Genomic DNA, 14,360 nt, shown 5'->3' with positions numbered 1-14,360 from the left:
TGACCGGAAAATGTTTATTCTACACATTATAGATTGCACTGAAATTTTGCACTGAGATTTTTCCTTTAATTAAAAAATGGCACCTTAATTACTTTCAGTTACACTGGACAGAGAACTGCTTCAGTACCTTCGGCCATACATATCTGAATACCTGCTTATTGGATTTGTTGACTTTTTAGAACCTGAGGGAAAAAAACAAGACAAAGAGATCACTTTACAAAGCTACTGAGATGGCAGACAGCTCAAATCTGGCTGTGCTGCTTAAGTACAATGTTTCAGAGTTTCAGATGTAGACATTTCATCACTGATCAGCTGTTAATTTTCTCTACAAAAACCTCATTTAGTAAAACACCGGACTGAAAATGTTCAGTTTGTGCCCATTTAGTTAGCGACACAGTTCATTCAAACGAAGAAATACTGATGCTTTCCTCAGTTCTAACCAAAAAAGTTTAAGTAGCATTCAAGTTTGCTCCAAATAATTTCCCAAAAGTTCTACATGCGTGTGACTGCAGAATCTGCACAAGGTCTCTTATTCGAACATAGAGAGTGACAGCAGGTCACAGTTGGCACTCGTTCATCTACACATCGGTTTATCAAGGTGGAGCTGACACAGATAACAAGAGTAGCAACAGTTCATCAAACCTGATATGCAGGTTCACGTCAGCTGCTTTCACCAGAGTTCATCTAGACAAAGTACGAGCGTGTGATTGTTTTCTGAGAAGCAAAGGAATGTGGTCAAACTCAGTTTTGAAAAGACTACATTCCACATACCAACAGACTTCCATACCGTTCATTTTCTTCAAGAAAAAAACACTATAAAAATGTCTGTGTAAATGTCCACGACTCTCTGGAAACGTACGTCAAGGTGCAGAATCAAGTGTAGAGCATGCGGTGAACATTTCTGAACTAACACACATATGGCTTCAAGCTACAATCATGGACCTCATCAACGTGCATTAAAGAGTAAGAACGAAAGAAAGAAACCAAGCAAGAAAGAAAGACAGAATAAAAAGACATGGAAAGAAAGACATAAAAAAAGAGAAGGAAAGAAAGATGGAAAGAAAAAAACAGACAGACAGAAGACAGGTGGTAAGAAAGACAACCAGAAAGAAAAAAAAAGGAAAGAAAGATGAAAAAAGACAGAGAAAGACACAAAGACAGACGTGAAAGACAGAAGAGGCTGAAAGACGGACAGAAAGAAATGCAGACAAAATGAAAAGACTGAAAGAGAAGAAAAGAACGAGAGATGGAAAGAAAGACAGACGGAGAAGAAAGACAAACAAAGAAAAAGAAGCAAAGAAAGATGAAAAACAGAAAGAGAATAAAAAGACAGATGGAAAGTGAGACAAGGAAAGAAACATGGGAAAAAAGTGACAGACTGACAGAGTAAAGACAGACAGGAAGAAAGACAAAAGAAAGAGAAGAAAAAAAAAGATGAAAAAAGACAGAAAGAGACAAAGACAGACAGAAGGAAGGACAGACATGGAAGACAGAATAGGCTGAAAGACAGAAAGAAATGCAGATAGAAAGACTGAAAGAAAGAGAAGAAAAGAAAGATGAATAGAAAAGACAAAGAAGACAGAAAGAGAAGGAAAGAAAGATAAAGAGAAAGACAGATAGACAGACAGAAGGAAGGAAAGACAGACATGAAAGACAGAAGAGCTCGAAAGACAGAAAGACACAAACAAATGCAGACAAAAAGAAAGACTGGAAAGATGGAAAGACATAAGACATTCTGCCTAGAAAGAAAGAAAGAAAGCAAGAAAGAAAGAAATGCTGATTGATTAGCGGTCAGACAATCGGTGATAATCCTCACTTGTATATTGTGCTGTTTCTGTATCATGGATGTTCTACAAAAGGGAGAAAGGCAGATAAAGACAGTTATAAGCAGAGAATAGAGTTCCAGCAGTGCATCAGACTCCACTGCCTTCACTGACTCGAGAGAGAAGGCACTGATATGCAGTACAGAGAGAAATAGAGCTTGAACGGAGAGCGACATCAAAAAAAAAAAAAATTATCGTCATAATTATCACCCCTTAATTTAAAATCGTATCAGTCAAAGGGTTGTGAGCCAAACAGAGAAGGCAGTGTGACATTCAGTACCGCACTGCTTCGCTCACATAAATCCACTGAGATCAGGACAGCAGGCAGACTCATCTGGAGTGTTTCAGTTCTTCTGCGCTTCAGTGAAACTAGCTGGTCACTCCATGCAGAGCAGTGTCTCACTGTCGCCCTCTTGTGGAGAAAGCATGCATGGTCCCCCTGAACTCATTTCAGTCTTTCGGGGTCCCACTTTAAACTCCAGCAGGAAATTTCTTCTAATAGTCTCTGTGATTCGGTCCCCCAGAGAGTGTTTTGTCTGTGCTGTCATGCTGTTCATGCTGTTCTGGGTTAAAGCGTGGCGGTGACAGTGCCACGCCAGGGAACAGAGGGTCAGCTCTCAGTCCACAAACCCTTAGAGCTCACTCTCCACAATCCAAACCCGCAAAGAGAGCAAAACGTGGAGGCAGAGGACAAGGAGCATGCACACTCTCCTGTCTTCATACTCGTTCCGAGCTGCTCTCCTTGCTGACTCTACGTCTGGGGAAGAGCCGCCGCTTCAGCACGATCAGCTACAGGGAGAGGAACACAGGAAATGACATCACACAAGCATGCCGTTTAATATTTATTCCTGCTATTAAACTGTGATTATGGGGCAACTTCCACATTTACCCAAGTTTACAAGCTGTCATGTATCACCAGCCAGTGCTCTTGCTATGCAAAAGTGTGTGCGCTCTTGGTCAAATTACACTTTGTTGATTTTCTAAGTGAAAATAAGTTACACATCCTGCACATTTTAATGCACAATTACTGTTTATTTGCTGAATTTAGCATATTGGAAAAAAAAATAAAACATAAAATGTAAGCTGTACAAAAGTTATGGCACATTTTGTGTTTTATATTGACCAATGTGTTTAACTCAGTAAATAAATAGAAACTGTGCACTACAATCTGCAGAAAAAGGCCATATTTAAGTGTGTTCTCTGTAGAGGATGTGTAAACTTTTTTTCACTTAGACAATCAACAAAACATGTAATCTGACCATGTTTAAACTTTTTCATATGACTGACGAATCCAGTGCAGAGAAGTCTAATGATATATAGTGCTTTTATGAGCACTTACTGCCAGGATCAATAGTTTTAAACAAGACCTTTGCACAGTACTGTACTGAGTCCCTGAAAGGACAGTGTTTTTTTCTTTAGGTAAAAATCTGATGCACACCAGAAAAAGGCCATATTTAAATGTGGTGAGTACCTATACCCAATACTGTCATGTGAGCACCTGATACTATCAAATGAGCACCAAATAGTGGTAGGTGCGCACCAGATACTACACCAGATAATATCAGGTGAGAACCCGATACTATGTGGTGAGCACCTAAGACGAGCACCAGATATTATTAGGTTCACCCCAGATACTATGTGAACAACACCTGATATACAACATACTATGTGGTGAGCGCCAGACACTATGTGTATTTGGTGCGCACCTAACAGTTTACGGTGCTCACCTGATAGTATCTGGTACACACCACATTTTTACATAAAAAAATAAATACACCACATCCCTTCAGGGGCTAAACGCAAATAACTGGTAGTAAAAATGGTGACGTAACGTTTTTCCAACATTATGAGTTGATGAGAACTGTTCAGTTAGAACACATGATAGAACTGAAAAGTAAAACCAAAAGCTGACAAAAATCAGTTCACTTGTGCTTGTTTTCAATAATGTCTACCACAGGATGCTACATGTGTTTATAGTGCTGTAAATCTTTGCCTTTAAGCTGTAACTAAGTAACCCTATAACTAAAGCTGATAATGTGTCGGCTCATTAAGGAACACACCTGTCGCTATACTCTGAGCTATGTCTGTATGTATGTGAGAGAGAGAGGGAGGGGGAGAGATCTTCCTTGAAGGACTTTGTGATAATGCATCATCTCCTGGTCTGTATTAAGAGTGAGTGTACTGATTCTGTCCTGTCATAGCAGACACAGTAAGATGTACCGTCCACTAAAAGGTCAGTGGGCTAATTAACCTTTCCCAGGATCAACAAGAGAGGAAACTGACCCTGCTGCCAAAGATCAAATCACAATGCAGCCATTCCATACATGCTACAGGAATGTGCCTGGCATATGTCAGTCAGACGTTTCCACTTACTTCATCATTAATAAAACTGCCCCGAGTGTTATATAACCATAGTACCAGATATAACTATAACAAGAGCATTTTTAGGGAGGTGGTGAAATAAGAAGTGGATGATTAAACACTGTTGGTGGACATCATAACAGATTATGGACTCACAATATGGGTTCATTAAGATGTTTACAGAAAAGATACAGACCTGTTCAGCAAAGAAGGAGATGACAGTGAAAACAACTAATGTCACCAGTACACAATGCGTCCAGAACTTCAGCTTGTCCCTGTATATTCGCCTGGAAGACAGATAAGCATAGTTTTACATTATTCTTTTAATGTAGAGCAACATTACATGAATAGTTTCTAAACACATCCACATTTTACCCCAAATATACTCAGTCAAGGTATGATTGGGGTCTGAAGTTTGCTTCTTTAGTTATATACTGGAGCTACGAGGCTAATGTAGTTAACAAGTGATGCAAGCTTATGAAATTAGCATTGTACAAACTGTACACCTAAAATCTGCCTCAAACCATGTCAAGGTATAGACTCGCTTTTGTGGTTTCTGAGACTGTATAACATACTGTTGTCTATAAAACAGACAAACCAACAAATCATTACCAACAAAATTCAGGCCTCAAGATGGCTGCTATTACTGTTCTTAGCAATGTGATGTACTTTTGTCCAGTTTTACAGATACCAGCATGTCATACAATGTCAGAAACCACATAAGCATGAGTTGTTAGCTATATACATTAAACACCCCTCCTAATTATTGCGTTCAGGTGTTTCAGCCACACCCGTTGCTACCAAGTGTATGAAATTAAGCACACAATCATGCAAATCAAATAGACATATATTGGCCATAGAATGGGTAGTACTGAAGAGCTCAGTGACGTTAAACATGCCACCTTTGCCACAAGTCAGTCAGTGAAATTTCTGCCCTGCTAGGTCTGCCCCGGTCAACTACAAGTACCACTTCTGTGAAATAAAAGAGTCTGAGAGCAACAACAGCTCAGCCACGAAGTGGTACACCACACAAATTTAGAGTGCGGTCGCTGAGTGCCAAAACACACAGGGTCTAAAAACCGTCTGTCCTCTATTGCATCACTCACTACAGTTCCAAACTGCCTCTAGAAGCAATACCAGCAATATGGGCCAACTCCATGGTTTTGGAATGGGATGCCCAACAAGGTCACACAGGTGTGATGGTCATGTATCCACATGCTTTTGGCCAGACAGTGTAAGCCTTGTGCTTCAGTACAAATTTAAAGAAGCAAACACCAAACATGTCTGATCTATGACATTTCGCCATAAAGGGAAAGCACAGTGACTTTAGTACGGTTACTGGCAGCGGCGTTTCCTTTAGTCTGAGCATGATGTCATGCAGCAGCCTGCTGGAGGTGAGAGGATGACCAGCTGACATCATCGGCACGCCGGAACGCCACCACCTGCTCGTCAGCCTCCTGTCACCACCTTATAGGTGTGTGTGCATGCGAGCTTGTTTGTGTGTATGTGTGGAGGTGTACAAGCTGGAAACTATGAGCACTGCACATCACCATTCATAACTGAGAAGCCAGGTCGGCTCTGTTACAGCGAAGCCACCGCAGCACCATGTGATCTGGCCGGCTTCACTGCAGGATGCTCGCCTATTTCAGGGTCTGCCCAGCTTGTCTAAAACCTGGGACATATTTCAAAAGCTCCAGGTCTCAAGCAGCTGGTCTCCACAGAGACACACACCCAGATATACAAATATACATGAACACATGCGCAATTGTATTACTATACCTGTGAAGACCAAACATTGCATAAGCACTGATTCAGAGTACCTGAATCTCATTCTAAGCCTAAACCTGTCCCAAAGTCTAACTCTAACCATTGCCCTGACCCTACATCTGATCCTAACATAATCAGTGTGATTAATCCTAGCCTTAACCATAATCAACAACACAAAAAGTTAAACCATGGACACTAATACGGAATTGGACCGTATTGCTGATGCAACTTCTATTTTGAAAATACATGAGGAACGCAGCCCTCATAAACTGTATTTTTCTTATGCTGGTGAGGGCATTCGGCCATCACAAGTATAAAAATAAAAGCACACAGATCCACACGCAAACACAGCCTCGACCACCCCCTAATTCCCAGAATTCCCCTTGGTGTTGACAGCTATTGGCTATCCTTCCTGCTATGATGACAGGAATAACAATCCACAGTCATTCTGAAAGACTGAGAATAGATACTTTTATAAGGCATTTGTTGCCTCCATTCACATGAAACCTATATTTGAAGTGAGCAGTAAGTACCTGTATGCAAAGGTTTGCCCCCACCAGTCAATTTACATGTTTTGTTGAGTTTCAAGCAAAACAAGTAATTTTACCAGCGTGCCCTAACTTTTGCACACGACTGTTGACTGCTTACCATACACTATCATCCACACGCCCTCTACTGTTTAAAACAATAATTCACTTCTGAAGGCAAAATATGATCTGAATTTTCTGTGTCCTGTGTTTTGTAACTTGTTGTCTTCAGCCACTTGAAATCTGGATTTATTGGCATTTTGCTATTATATTCAAATGTAATCAAATAATTTCATAGTTAGTTGTAATGAAATATATTTACATTCGGTCTATATTTTGTATAGTAGGGTTGGTGCCTGTACTTTCTGTCTCATTCTGATGCCAAGAAATAACAAAATTGTAATCAAATCCAAATCATTATAAAATCAGAAGATTTCCATTGCTATTATAATTCTATTTTTATTCACTGGAAGTCATTCATTCTCTGACTGGAAGCCAGGGACTGTTCCTTATTGGCTGAGGTTGGAATAAACAAGCTGCATTCTCATTATCATCACTCTTTCCATGCAGTGCTCTTCCTCTGGACCCTGTCTGGAATGCTATTGCTAATGCTCTCACCACTCCTGCAGCTCTCCCATGTGGAGGAAGCGGTTGCGGTACTCTCGAGGCAGCTCAAACTGCGAGGGCAACGGAAACATGGACTCGTAGAAGTCCCTCAGGACGGCTTTCACTGTGCTGGCATCCTTATGGCTGTGGTCAATGTTGTCATTCAAACATATGAACTTCCTATGGGGAAAAGAGCAATGATAAACACTGCATTCAGTCTTATTAAACGATGACAGGTTTTCAAAATTTCATATGCCACTTGGGATACACTTGGGATGCATGCACAATGCTGAGGCTAAATGACCTCAGAAGCACGGGACATACCTTGGGTTCTTCCTTATGTCATCCAGCTGCCCCACCACATGCGAGACATTGGTTCGTACCATTTTAAAGGCGATTTCCTCCTCTCCCATGATCTCAAACCTAAACAACAGAAGAATGAAGCATTACTCAGAAGCAATCAATGTTTGATATATAAGCATTGAATAACAGATTCATAAGCAATACTTATATATTTATAGAGAGCTAGACTTTATAAAAAGTTTTCTGAAGTAACATTAGGGCCATTAAAGGGGAATTCCATTGATTTTTTTAATCAATAAATGGTTAAAACATAAGCAAAGTCACTTTGTTTATTCAGTGAGAATTGTTCACAGTGGTGGTGATAGGAACGAGATGTCCAAAGACTTTAATGCCTCTAAAAGCTCCCTCACAGAAAGTTATTGCATTAAACAGTCATGAATACACTGCCTGGTTCCTGAGACATGGTTTTGTAAGTTTTGAGAAAGGGTTTTGCCCTTATTTTTTTTTAATCCGTTCAAATAGCAAAGAGGTACATGCAGTACCCAAAGAAAACTCAAAGTGGCCCCAGAAAACTTTACTTTTTCAGATTTACCATTATTTTATCATTTTCAATACTGCATGTAAAAACTCAGAAGGTTCAGTAAGGTCACTGGTCATTTTGGACAGTAAATAAAATGGCTATATCTGTGTTGAAGACATTGTGACCCCTCGTTCCTATTACCACCACCATAAAGAAATCAAAGTTGGTAAGTTTCTCTAAAATGTCGCATTACACATCAAACCACTCTGAGAGACTTTGTTTGCATCTCAACCACTGAATTATACAGCAATGTTGAAAAAACAGTATAATTCTTTGCTTTTTATTTCTATTTTTTTGTTTTATGGTAGATTTTGATGCTCTTTTTTCAGTGAATATAAATACGAATATTTCATTTTAAAAGTCTTGTATTTGAGTAAAAAGTAAAATATTACTTGACCAAACATGCTATGTCTACATTTCTATTTGAGTACAAAAATCTAAAATTACTTACTGTGAGTTATGACAGCTAATATGTTAAATGACTTAGCTGGACGGGGAAACGTGTTTCTTCAGTAGAAATTTTATTTTTGTACTTTAACTCAAGTAGATATACACAAATTTGATGTATGGTTTTCGTAACTAAGCCTATGATCCAAGTTTATGATTTGGGAATGATGCTTCATAAGAGTGTTTAATTCATAAAACAGTTGATAAATATTCAAGTACTGATTTATAATTACATTATTCAATGCATTTGCATGTAATATGAAGCCTCTACATAGGACGGCTTCAAACAAAGTGTTAACCCGTATTTCACCCATGGGACGTGTTGTATTAGACCTACTTGTATTTGTTCTGGTCTTTGAAGGCTTTCTGGATTTTCTCTGCGATCGGTTTACAGTGAATGACCAGACCTTTGGTAACTGGAGGCTGCAGACAAGAAATAAGAGGTCCAATATGTACAGAACACCACACTGCAATTCCATTTCTACACACTGTGATGGGATGTGCTTAAAGGCTGGTCTGCAACAGTCTTTACTAAAATGACGTGTTTGTTGGTTGACATGAAAGATTTGATACATCCAAACACCCAAAGAGCAGCTGTGAATGTTTAAAAGCACACAAGACAAAATGGTTGGTTCATTTGTATAGAGCAGACTTTTGCAATGTCAGTAATGCAAAAACTAACAATGTGATAACAATTCATTATCAATACATTGTGCAGCACTTGTCCATTGTCCATGAACTAACACAAAGCAGAGATTCTACATAACAAATATCTCTATGGTCCTCTGACAAAACCTGTTTATCTAGGATGAACTCGAACCTTTCACATCTACAGACATGAGAAAGCTGATACTAAACAGTTTGAACGGACATTCTCAGTTGAGAGGCAACTGCGGTTCAACGGGTGTCAGCCACAGCTGTGACAGTGCAGGGGAGGGTTCTAATTGGCTCTCTCACCATACTGGGGTCATAGTAAGTCTCCTGGGTGGGGTTCACCATGTGGAGCTGAGTCTGGTTGCTGGGGAGAGTCTTAGAGCAGTTTATCAGCATCTGCTCCAGACCTGTCAGGTCCTGCTCACAGCCAGACACACATACAAACACAGGCATTCAACAACTCATTAACATTCATAACATTCATTTCTTCAAACATTTTTGTTGCTTAACTAAATACATAAACAGACTCCCACTGAAGCCCTTTTTGAGCAGGATTAGTTTTACCAGAGAGGGCCTGGTAATGTAATCTGTGCATGATTCAACAGGTGATTCATACGGGATAAAAGATCTGTGCAATTTCCCCAAATGACCCCAAAGCCTGGATCAAAACATCAACATGCAGATGTTTATGTCAGCATAAGGCAACATACACCACATCTCTGAGCAATAACATGTCGTGTGGCTAGAGAGCAAATATGGTGCCAAAAACACCCAAAACGCAACACTGGACAAGGAGGGAAACTCTACATCTCACTTCAGTGTGGGGTGACGCCACTTAATTATCAACGGTAATTTGAACTGATGGTCCATAACACAGCGTATTGAAAGAATATATACTGAGTTGTTGTGGATTTCATTAATCTTATCATGAACTTGAGGATTAAGGAACTGCGTAAAACTGAACTCAATTTTAGCTGTTAGCCTTGTCTTCAGGTTGCAAAAAAAAGAAAACACCCGCTTTTGTTATAATATTTCTGTGATGTCGATTCGAACAGGAATACTATCATCAGTGACGTTATGAAGGAGGAGACAGGTTACTGGTTGAAATAGGTTGAATAGGAAGCTCGTAACATGGCGTCCGTTTACAGGAAGTCCCTGCCCTTCAATAAAAGAGCCAGTTTGCTTACTGGTTATGCCACGAGTGGGGAAAGCCCTCGTTGTGGAGATCTGTGCACAGTAGCCAGAACTACCTAAAAATGTTTTTTTTTTGTGTGTGTTACCGAGCCAAACGCTACAAACTATTTATGAGGTTTTTGTCAGATTTTACCAGTTCAAATGTGCTTTTGAAACAGTAATTTCACCTTCACTTTTGAGTATCTAATTATTATCTCTAACCATTCAAAAAGATAGGAGGCTGATCCTATACAGATGGAAGTAACTGCCCAGTGTCATTGCCAATATGGCTGCCAAATGAAACAGATTTTCCTGTAATGATTTTGCTATTACTTAGGAAGCTCCGAGTTTGGCGAATTACAGAATGTATTTCACTCTGGAATTATTATTTAGCAGACGTGTAAAAACTATGGATGCTGCAGATTTGTACTAGATTAAAATCAGGGATCTTGCTGGTAACTCTGTCACTCAAATTACAGCACCTCCCCAGATAAAAATAATCCAGCCTTAATACGGCTTAAGAAAGAGAAAATCAAATCATGCATGTGCAACTAACTGTAACAATACAAATATACCTTGTGTTCTCCATGAGACTTGATACATCAGATACATAACAATGACGCCACCAACACTAACTAACACGTCATTCCCCCACTCCAGCAAGGGGAGCTAGTAAGTACCTGCAGACTGAGGGGGAGCTCGTGGATGCGTGTTGCGAGTGTGCGGATCTCTCTGTCGGAAAGAACACCTGAGTGGTCCGTATCGATCTCGTCAAAGACCTGCGAGACGTTGAGCTGCTGCAGAGCGCTCATCAGGAAGTAGAAATAAGAGAAGGCGAACTGCATGTCCTCTGAATGGCGCACACGGTGGGAAGAAGTCTTATCAAATTCCTCAGGAAATCTAAGAATAGATGGAGAGAAAGAAAAGGCAACGTAGAGTCTGTTTAAAAAGTACTATGGTCATAAAGAGCACAAATGTCTCAGGAAACGTACTGAATTAGATGTAATTTCTTTAAAGGAATTTAGTTTGTTCCTTATGTTCATGGTTACTTCAGACAGTCAACCTTACCTATCATACTACCCATCCAAAGAGAGAGAACTAAAAGCCATTTTTTTCTGTAGACGCCTCTCTAAAGCTTTATTCAAGTGTGTGCTGTGATTCTTACGTGTCCTGTAGCTCCTGCATGACGAGCCTGTCGATCATGTGTGGCATGTGAGCGGGCACTTTGCGGGAAGTGAAGCCGAACTGGCCGTTCAGCAGCTTGTTGACATAGCGGAGTGAATCCGCAAAGGTGTCTTTCAGCCTCCGGCCAGTGGCGGCGCCATCTGCTTTATACTCCAATTCTCTCTCCAACCGCTCCATCTCCTGTGAAGCACAGCCAGTAAGTTTGAGTGGAAGATGTTATTTTATTTGTTTTGCTGTAGTTGTTTAAGTTAGGATGTAACTACACACAGATGGTTCTGTATTAGTCCAAATACAGCATTCTTATTTTTCAAAAGCAATAAGGATGATGTAAGCATAGTATAGGCTTTCCTTAGTTAGTGGTCACGTAGAGTCACTTTCAAGGGATTAAAATGGATGCTGCATATAGTATATCAGGCACATTTTAGTAAGTTTTTTCCCCACATTTTCCCTGTGCAGAAAAAAAAAAAACTGATCCAAGACTAGCTGTAAGGGAACATGCCACTTTATTTAATGGCTCCAAGCAACTGTGCGACCTGCTGCGTTGAAAGGAAATTCCACATATTTTTCTGCATAATTAAATCATTAAGATGTAAACAAAGTCACTCAGAGTGGTTTGGTATGAAATGCACCATTCTAGAGAAACCTATCAAGTCAGAATTAGTCCATAGTGGTGATAGGAACCAGATGTCTAAAGAGTTTCATGCCTCTAAAAGCTCCTTAAGGCAGTTATTATGTGAAACAGAGGCAAATATGTTTCTGATCTGAGACATTGTTTACCAATAGTTTTTAGATACAATTTTGACATAATATGTATTTGTTAAAATACTATTTTTCACTATTTTATCATTTTCAGCAATATATAAATAACTCAGAAGTCATGTGTAGGCTTTTTGGTCTTTTTGTAGTGGAAATAAAATGGTCATATTTGTGCTGTAGACATTGTGAACTCTGGCTCCTATCACTACCACTGGAAAAAAAAAAAACATATGCATGCAAGTTTTTCTATGATGCACCATAGAAACCACTTAGATTTTTTTATACTGAACTATGCCAAAATTTTGCTAAATCAGTGGATTTTCCCTTTATACCTTGGTCAGTGATGGTAATCTTACTGAACTCTATCAGGCGCTGCAGGAAATACACCTTACTATGCATTTATTTAAAAAAAAAATGACCATGTCGAGATCGATGAGTACATTGGTTAAATCCTCTGATCACTATGATTAATCAAAACACCTACAGAATTAAACAGCAAAATCTGATATTTGTGAGGACACTTAAATCAGTATCAGTTTTGCAAAGGCCAATATTGCAATAACAATTAACAAATAATATGCTGTTCAACATTCACTCACCTCTAGAAGGTCCTGGAAATATTTGCTCTTTTCCCACGGCAGGAAGCTCCATTCAGGGCCTATGTAGTGCTGAAGCTTGCGGCCCACATGTGGCTCTAACTCCGCCTTCTCATCTTCGGCCTGAGGCTTTTGTTCATGGGCCTGGGCCTCCCAGCCTCTCCCCTTAGACATGCTCCCCACCAGAGTCCCAAGCAGTCTGGACGCGAGAGGCTTTTCTGTGCTCTTGAGTTGTGACTGGTCAGCCAAAGCGAGCTCTTGTGGAGGCTCATTGTCAATCTTCACTGGGATGAGAGAAACTTTCTGTTCATTCTTCTTTTCCATTTGGCTCTGTTTGTCATCTGATTTGGATGCATCTGCATTTCTTTCTACTACTGCGTCCCCTTCTTCTGCTTTCCCTTTATCTACTCTGTTGTCTTTTTGAGCCTCTGATTCTGCCATTTCCTGGAATGGCTTCAGCAATGTGGCTTTAGTCAGGTTGTAGCCTTTAATGGTGATGTCTCCTAGACGTAGCTTCTCATCCAGCCTCTGCAGCTCGCGCCTCACGTCTTCAGGCAAAAGAGATGTGTTTAATGCAGGGACCTCCACAATCACCTCCACCTCTCCAGGGGGCTTTTTTCTCACTTTGGGGGCTTGTTTCTCAACTGGGATGTCTGCAAACTGAGCCTCTGGTTCTGGGGTGGCCACAGTGGGCTTGTACTCCTCGTTCCCTTTCTCCTGCATGGAGTCAGATGTGTTGCGTTTGGGGAGTTCGCGGGTGTCCACAGCTACAGTGAAGCTCATTGAGAACTCGTGGTCGCCAGCACCCTGAAAGGTGAGGTTGTAGTGGATCTGAGTGGCGTTGTAGCCCGGCAGCAGCAGCAGGTGGATGGTCTTCCACTTGTTGGCAACAGACGTGTGACGCACCACGGGGTTATCGGCGACCTGGGCCTCTGATACACGGTTAGCAAATGCGGAGAAGATGAAATAGGGCCTCAGCTCACCCTGAGGCAGCGTGTACTGCGTCTTATTCCTCTGTAGGACGACTCGGTACAGCTGGCCGAAGTTATCTGTTAAATGCACACACAATCAGAAGGAATTAGCTTCTGACTCAATGAAGGCATACAATCAGCACTCACACATACAAAGCAAACCAAACAAACAGAAATGAACTGATACTTATCAAGTGTTCAGTTCTGTTAAATACATTATTTCCATATGCACCCATCCTTTGCTTGTATATTTTGATGAACAGGTTTTTAGTTAGACAGGATACTGACACAATCATATTTTTATAGGCAGGTAATTGCTTAAAAAGAATTGGTATCAAACAGATGTTTAGGTGATGCTGTGTTACTGTGCTAAAATGTCTGCATTTTATTTATTTTACTGTGTTTGTAACCCTACAGAAATATGAAATGCAAATACAGGGGCTTTTTTCATATGCTGACATCCATTTGCATACATACTATTTCTAAAATATATATATATAAAAAAAAATATATATATATATATATATTTAATTTTTTTTTTCCTCACAAAGAAAAGAAAAACATCATTTATGATACTACCACTGGATATCACCGTGTTATTATCTCCAGTA

The 14,360-nt window shown here is 40.1% G+C and overlaps 1 protein-coding gene across 1 annotated transcript in view; it reads right to left on the bottom strand.

Moving 5' to 3' along the window:
- Positions 1-1,666: 1,666 nt before the first annotated feature.
- gnptab (N-acetylglucosamine-1-phosphate transferase subunits alpha and beta) overlaps positions 1,667-14,360 on the bottom strand; it is a 29,419-nt gene continuing 16,725 nt past the window's right edge. The window contains exons 13-21 of the mRNA XM_036576685.1: positions 12,782-13,827; positions 11,407-11,606; positions 10,922-11,141; positions 9,372-9,485; positions 8,752-8,837; positions 7,409-7,507; positions 7,097-7,264; positions 4,381-4,471; positions 1,667-2,612 (exon numbers count right to left, since the gene is read on the bottom strand). Of these exons, the coding sequence (XP_036432578.1) occupies positions 2,541-2,612; positions 4,381-4,471; positions 7,097-7,264; positions 7,409-7,507; positions 8,752-8,837; positions 9,372-9,485; positions 10,922-11,141; positions 11,407-11,606; positions 12,782-13,827 (2,096 nt within the window). The 3' untranslated portion in view covers positions 1,667-2,540. The remainder of the gene's footprint in view (positions 2,613-4,380; positions 4,472-7,096; positions 7,265-7,408; positions 7,508-8,751; positions 8,838-9,371; positions 9,486-10,921; positions 11,142-11,406; positions 11,607-12,781; positions 13,828-14,360) is intronic.

Source organism: Colossoma macropomum, unplaced genomic scaffold, assembly GCF_904425465.1.
Source record: "Colossoma macropomum unplaced genomic scaffold, Colossoma_macropomum, whole genome shotgun sequence".
Classification (NCBI taxonomy): Eukaryota; Metazoa; Chordata; class Actinopteri; order Characiformes; family Serrasalmidae; genus Colossoma; species Colossoma macropomum.
The sequence above is the reverse complement of the archived record's forward strand: the minus strand, read 5'-3'. Positions and strand labels throughout refer to the sequence as shown.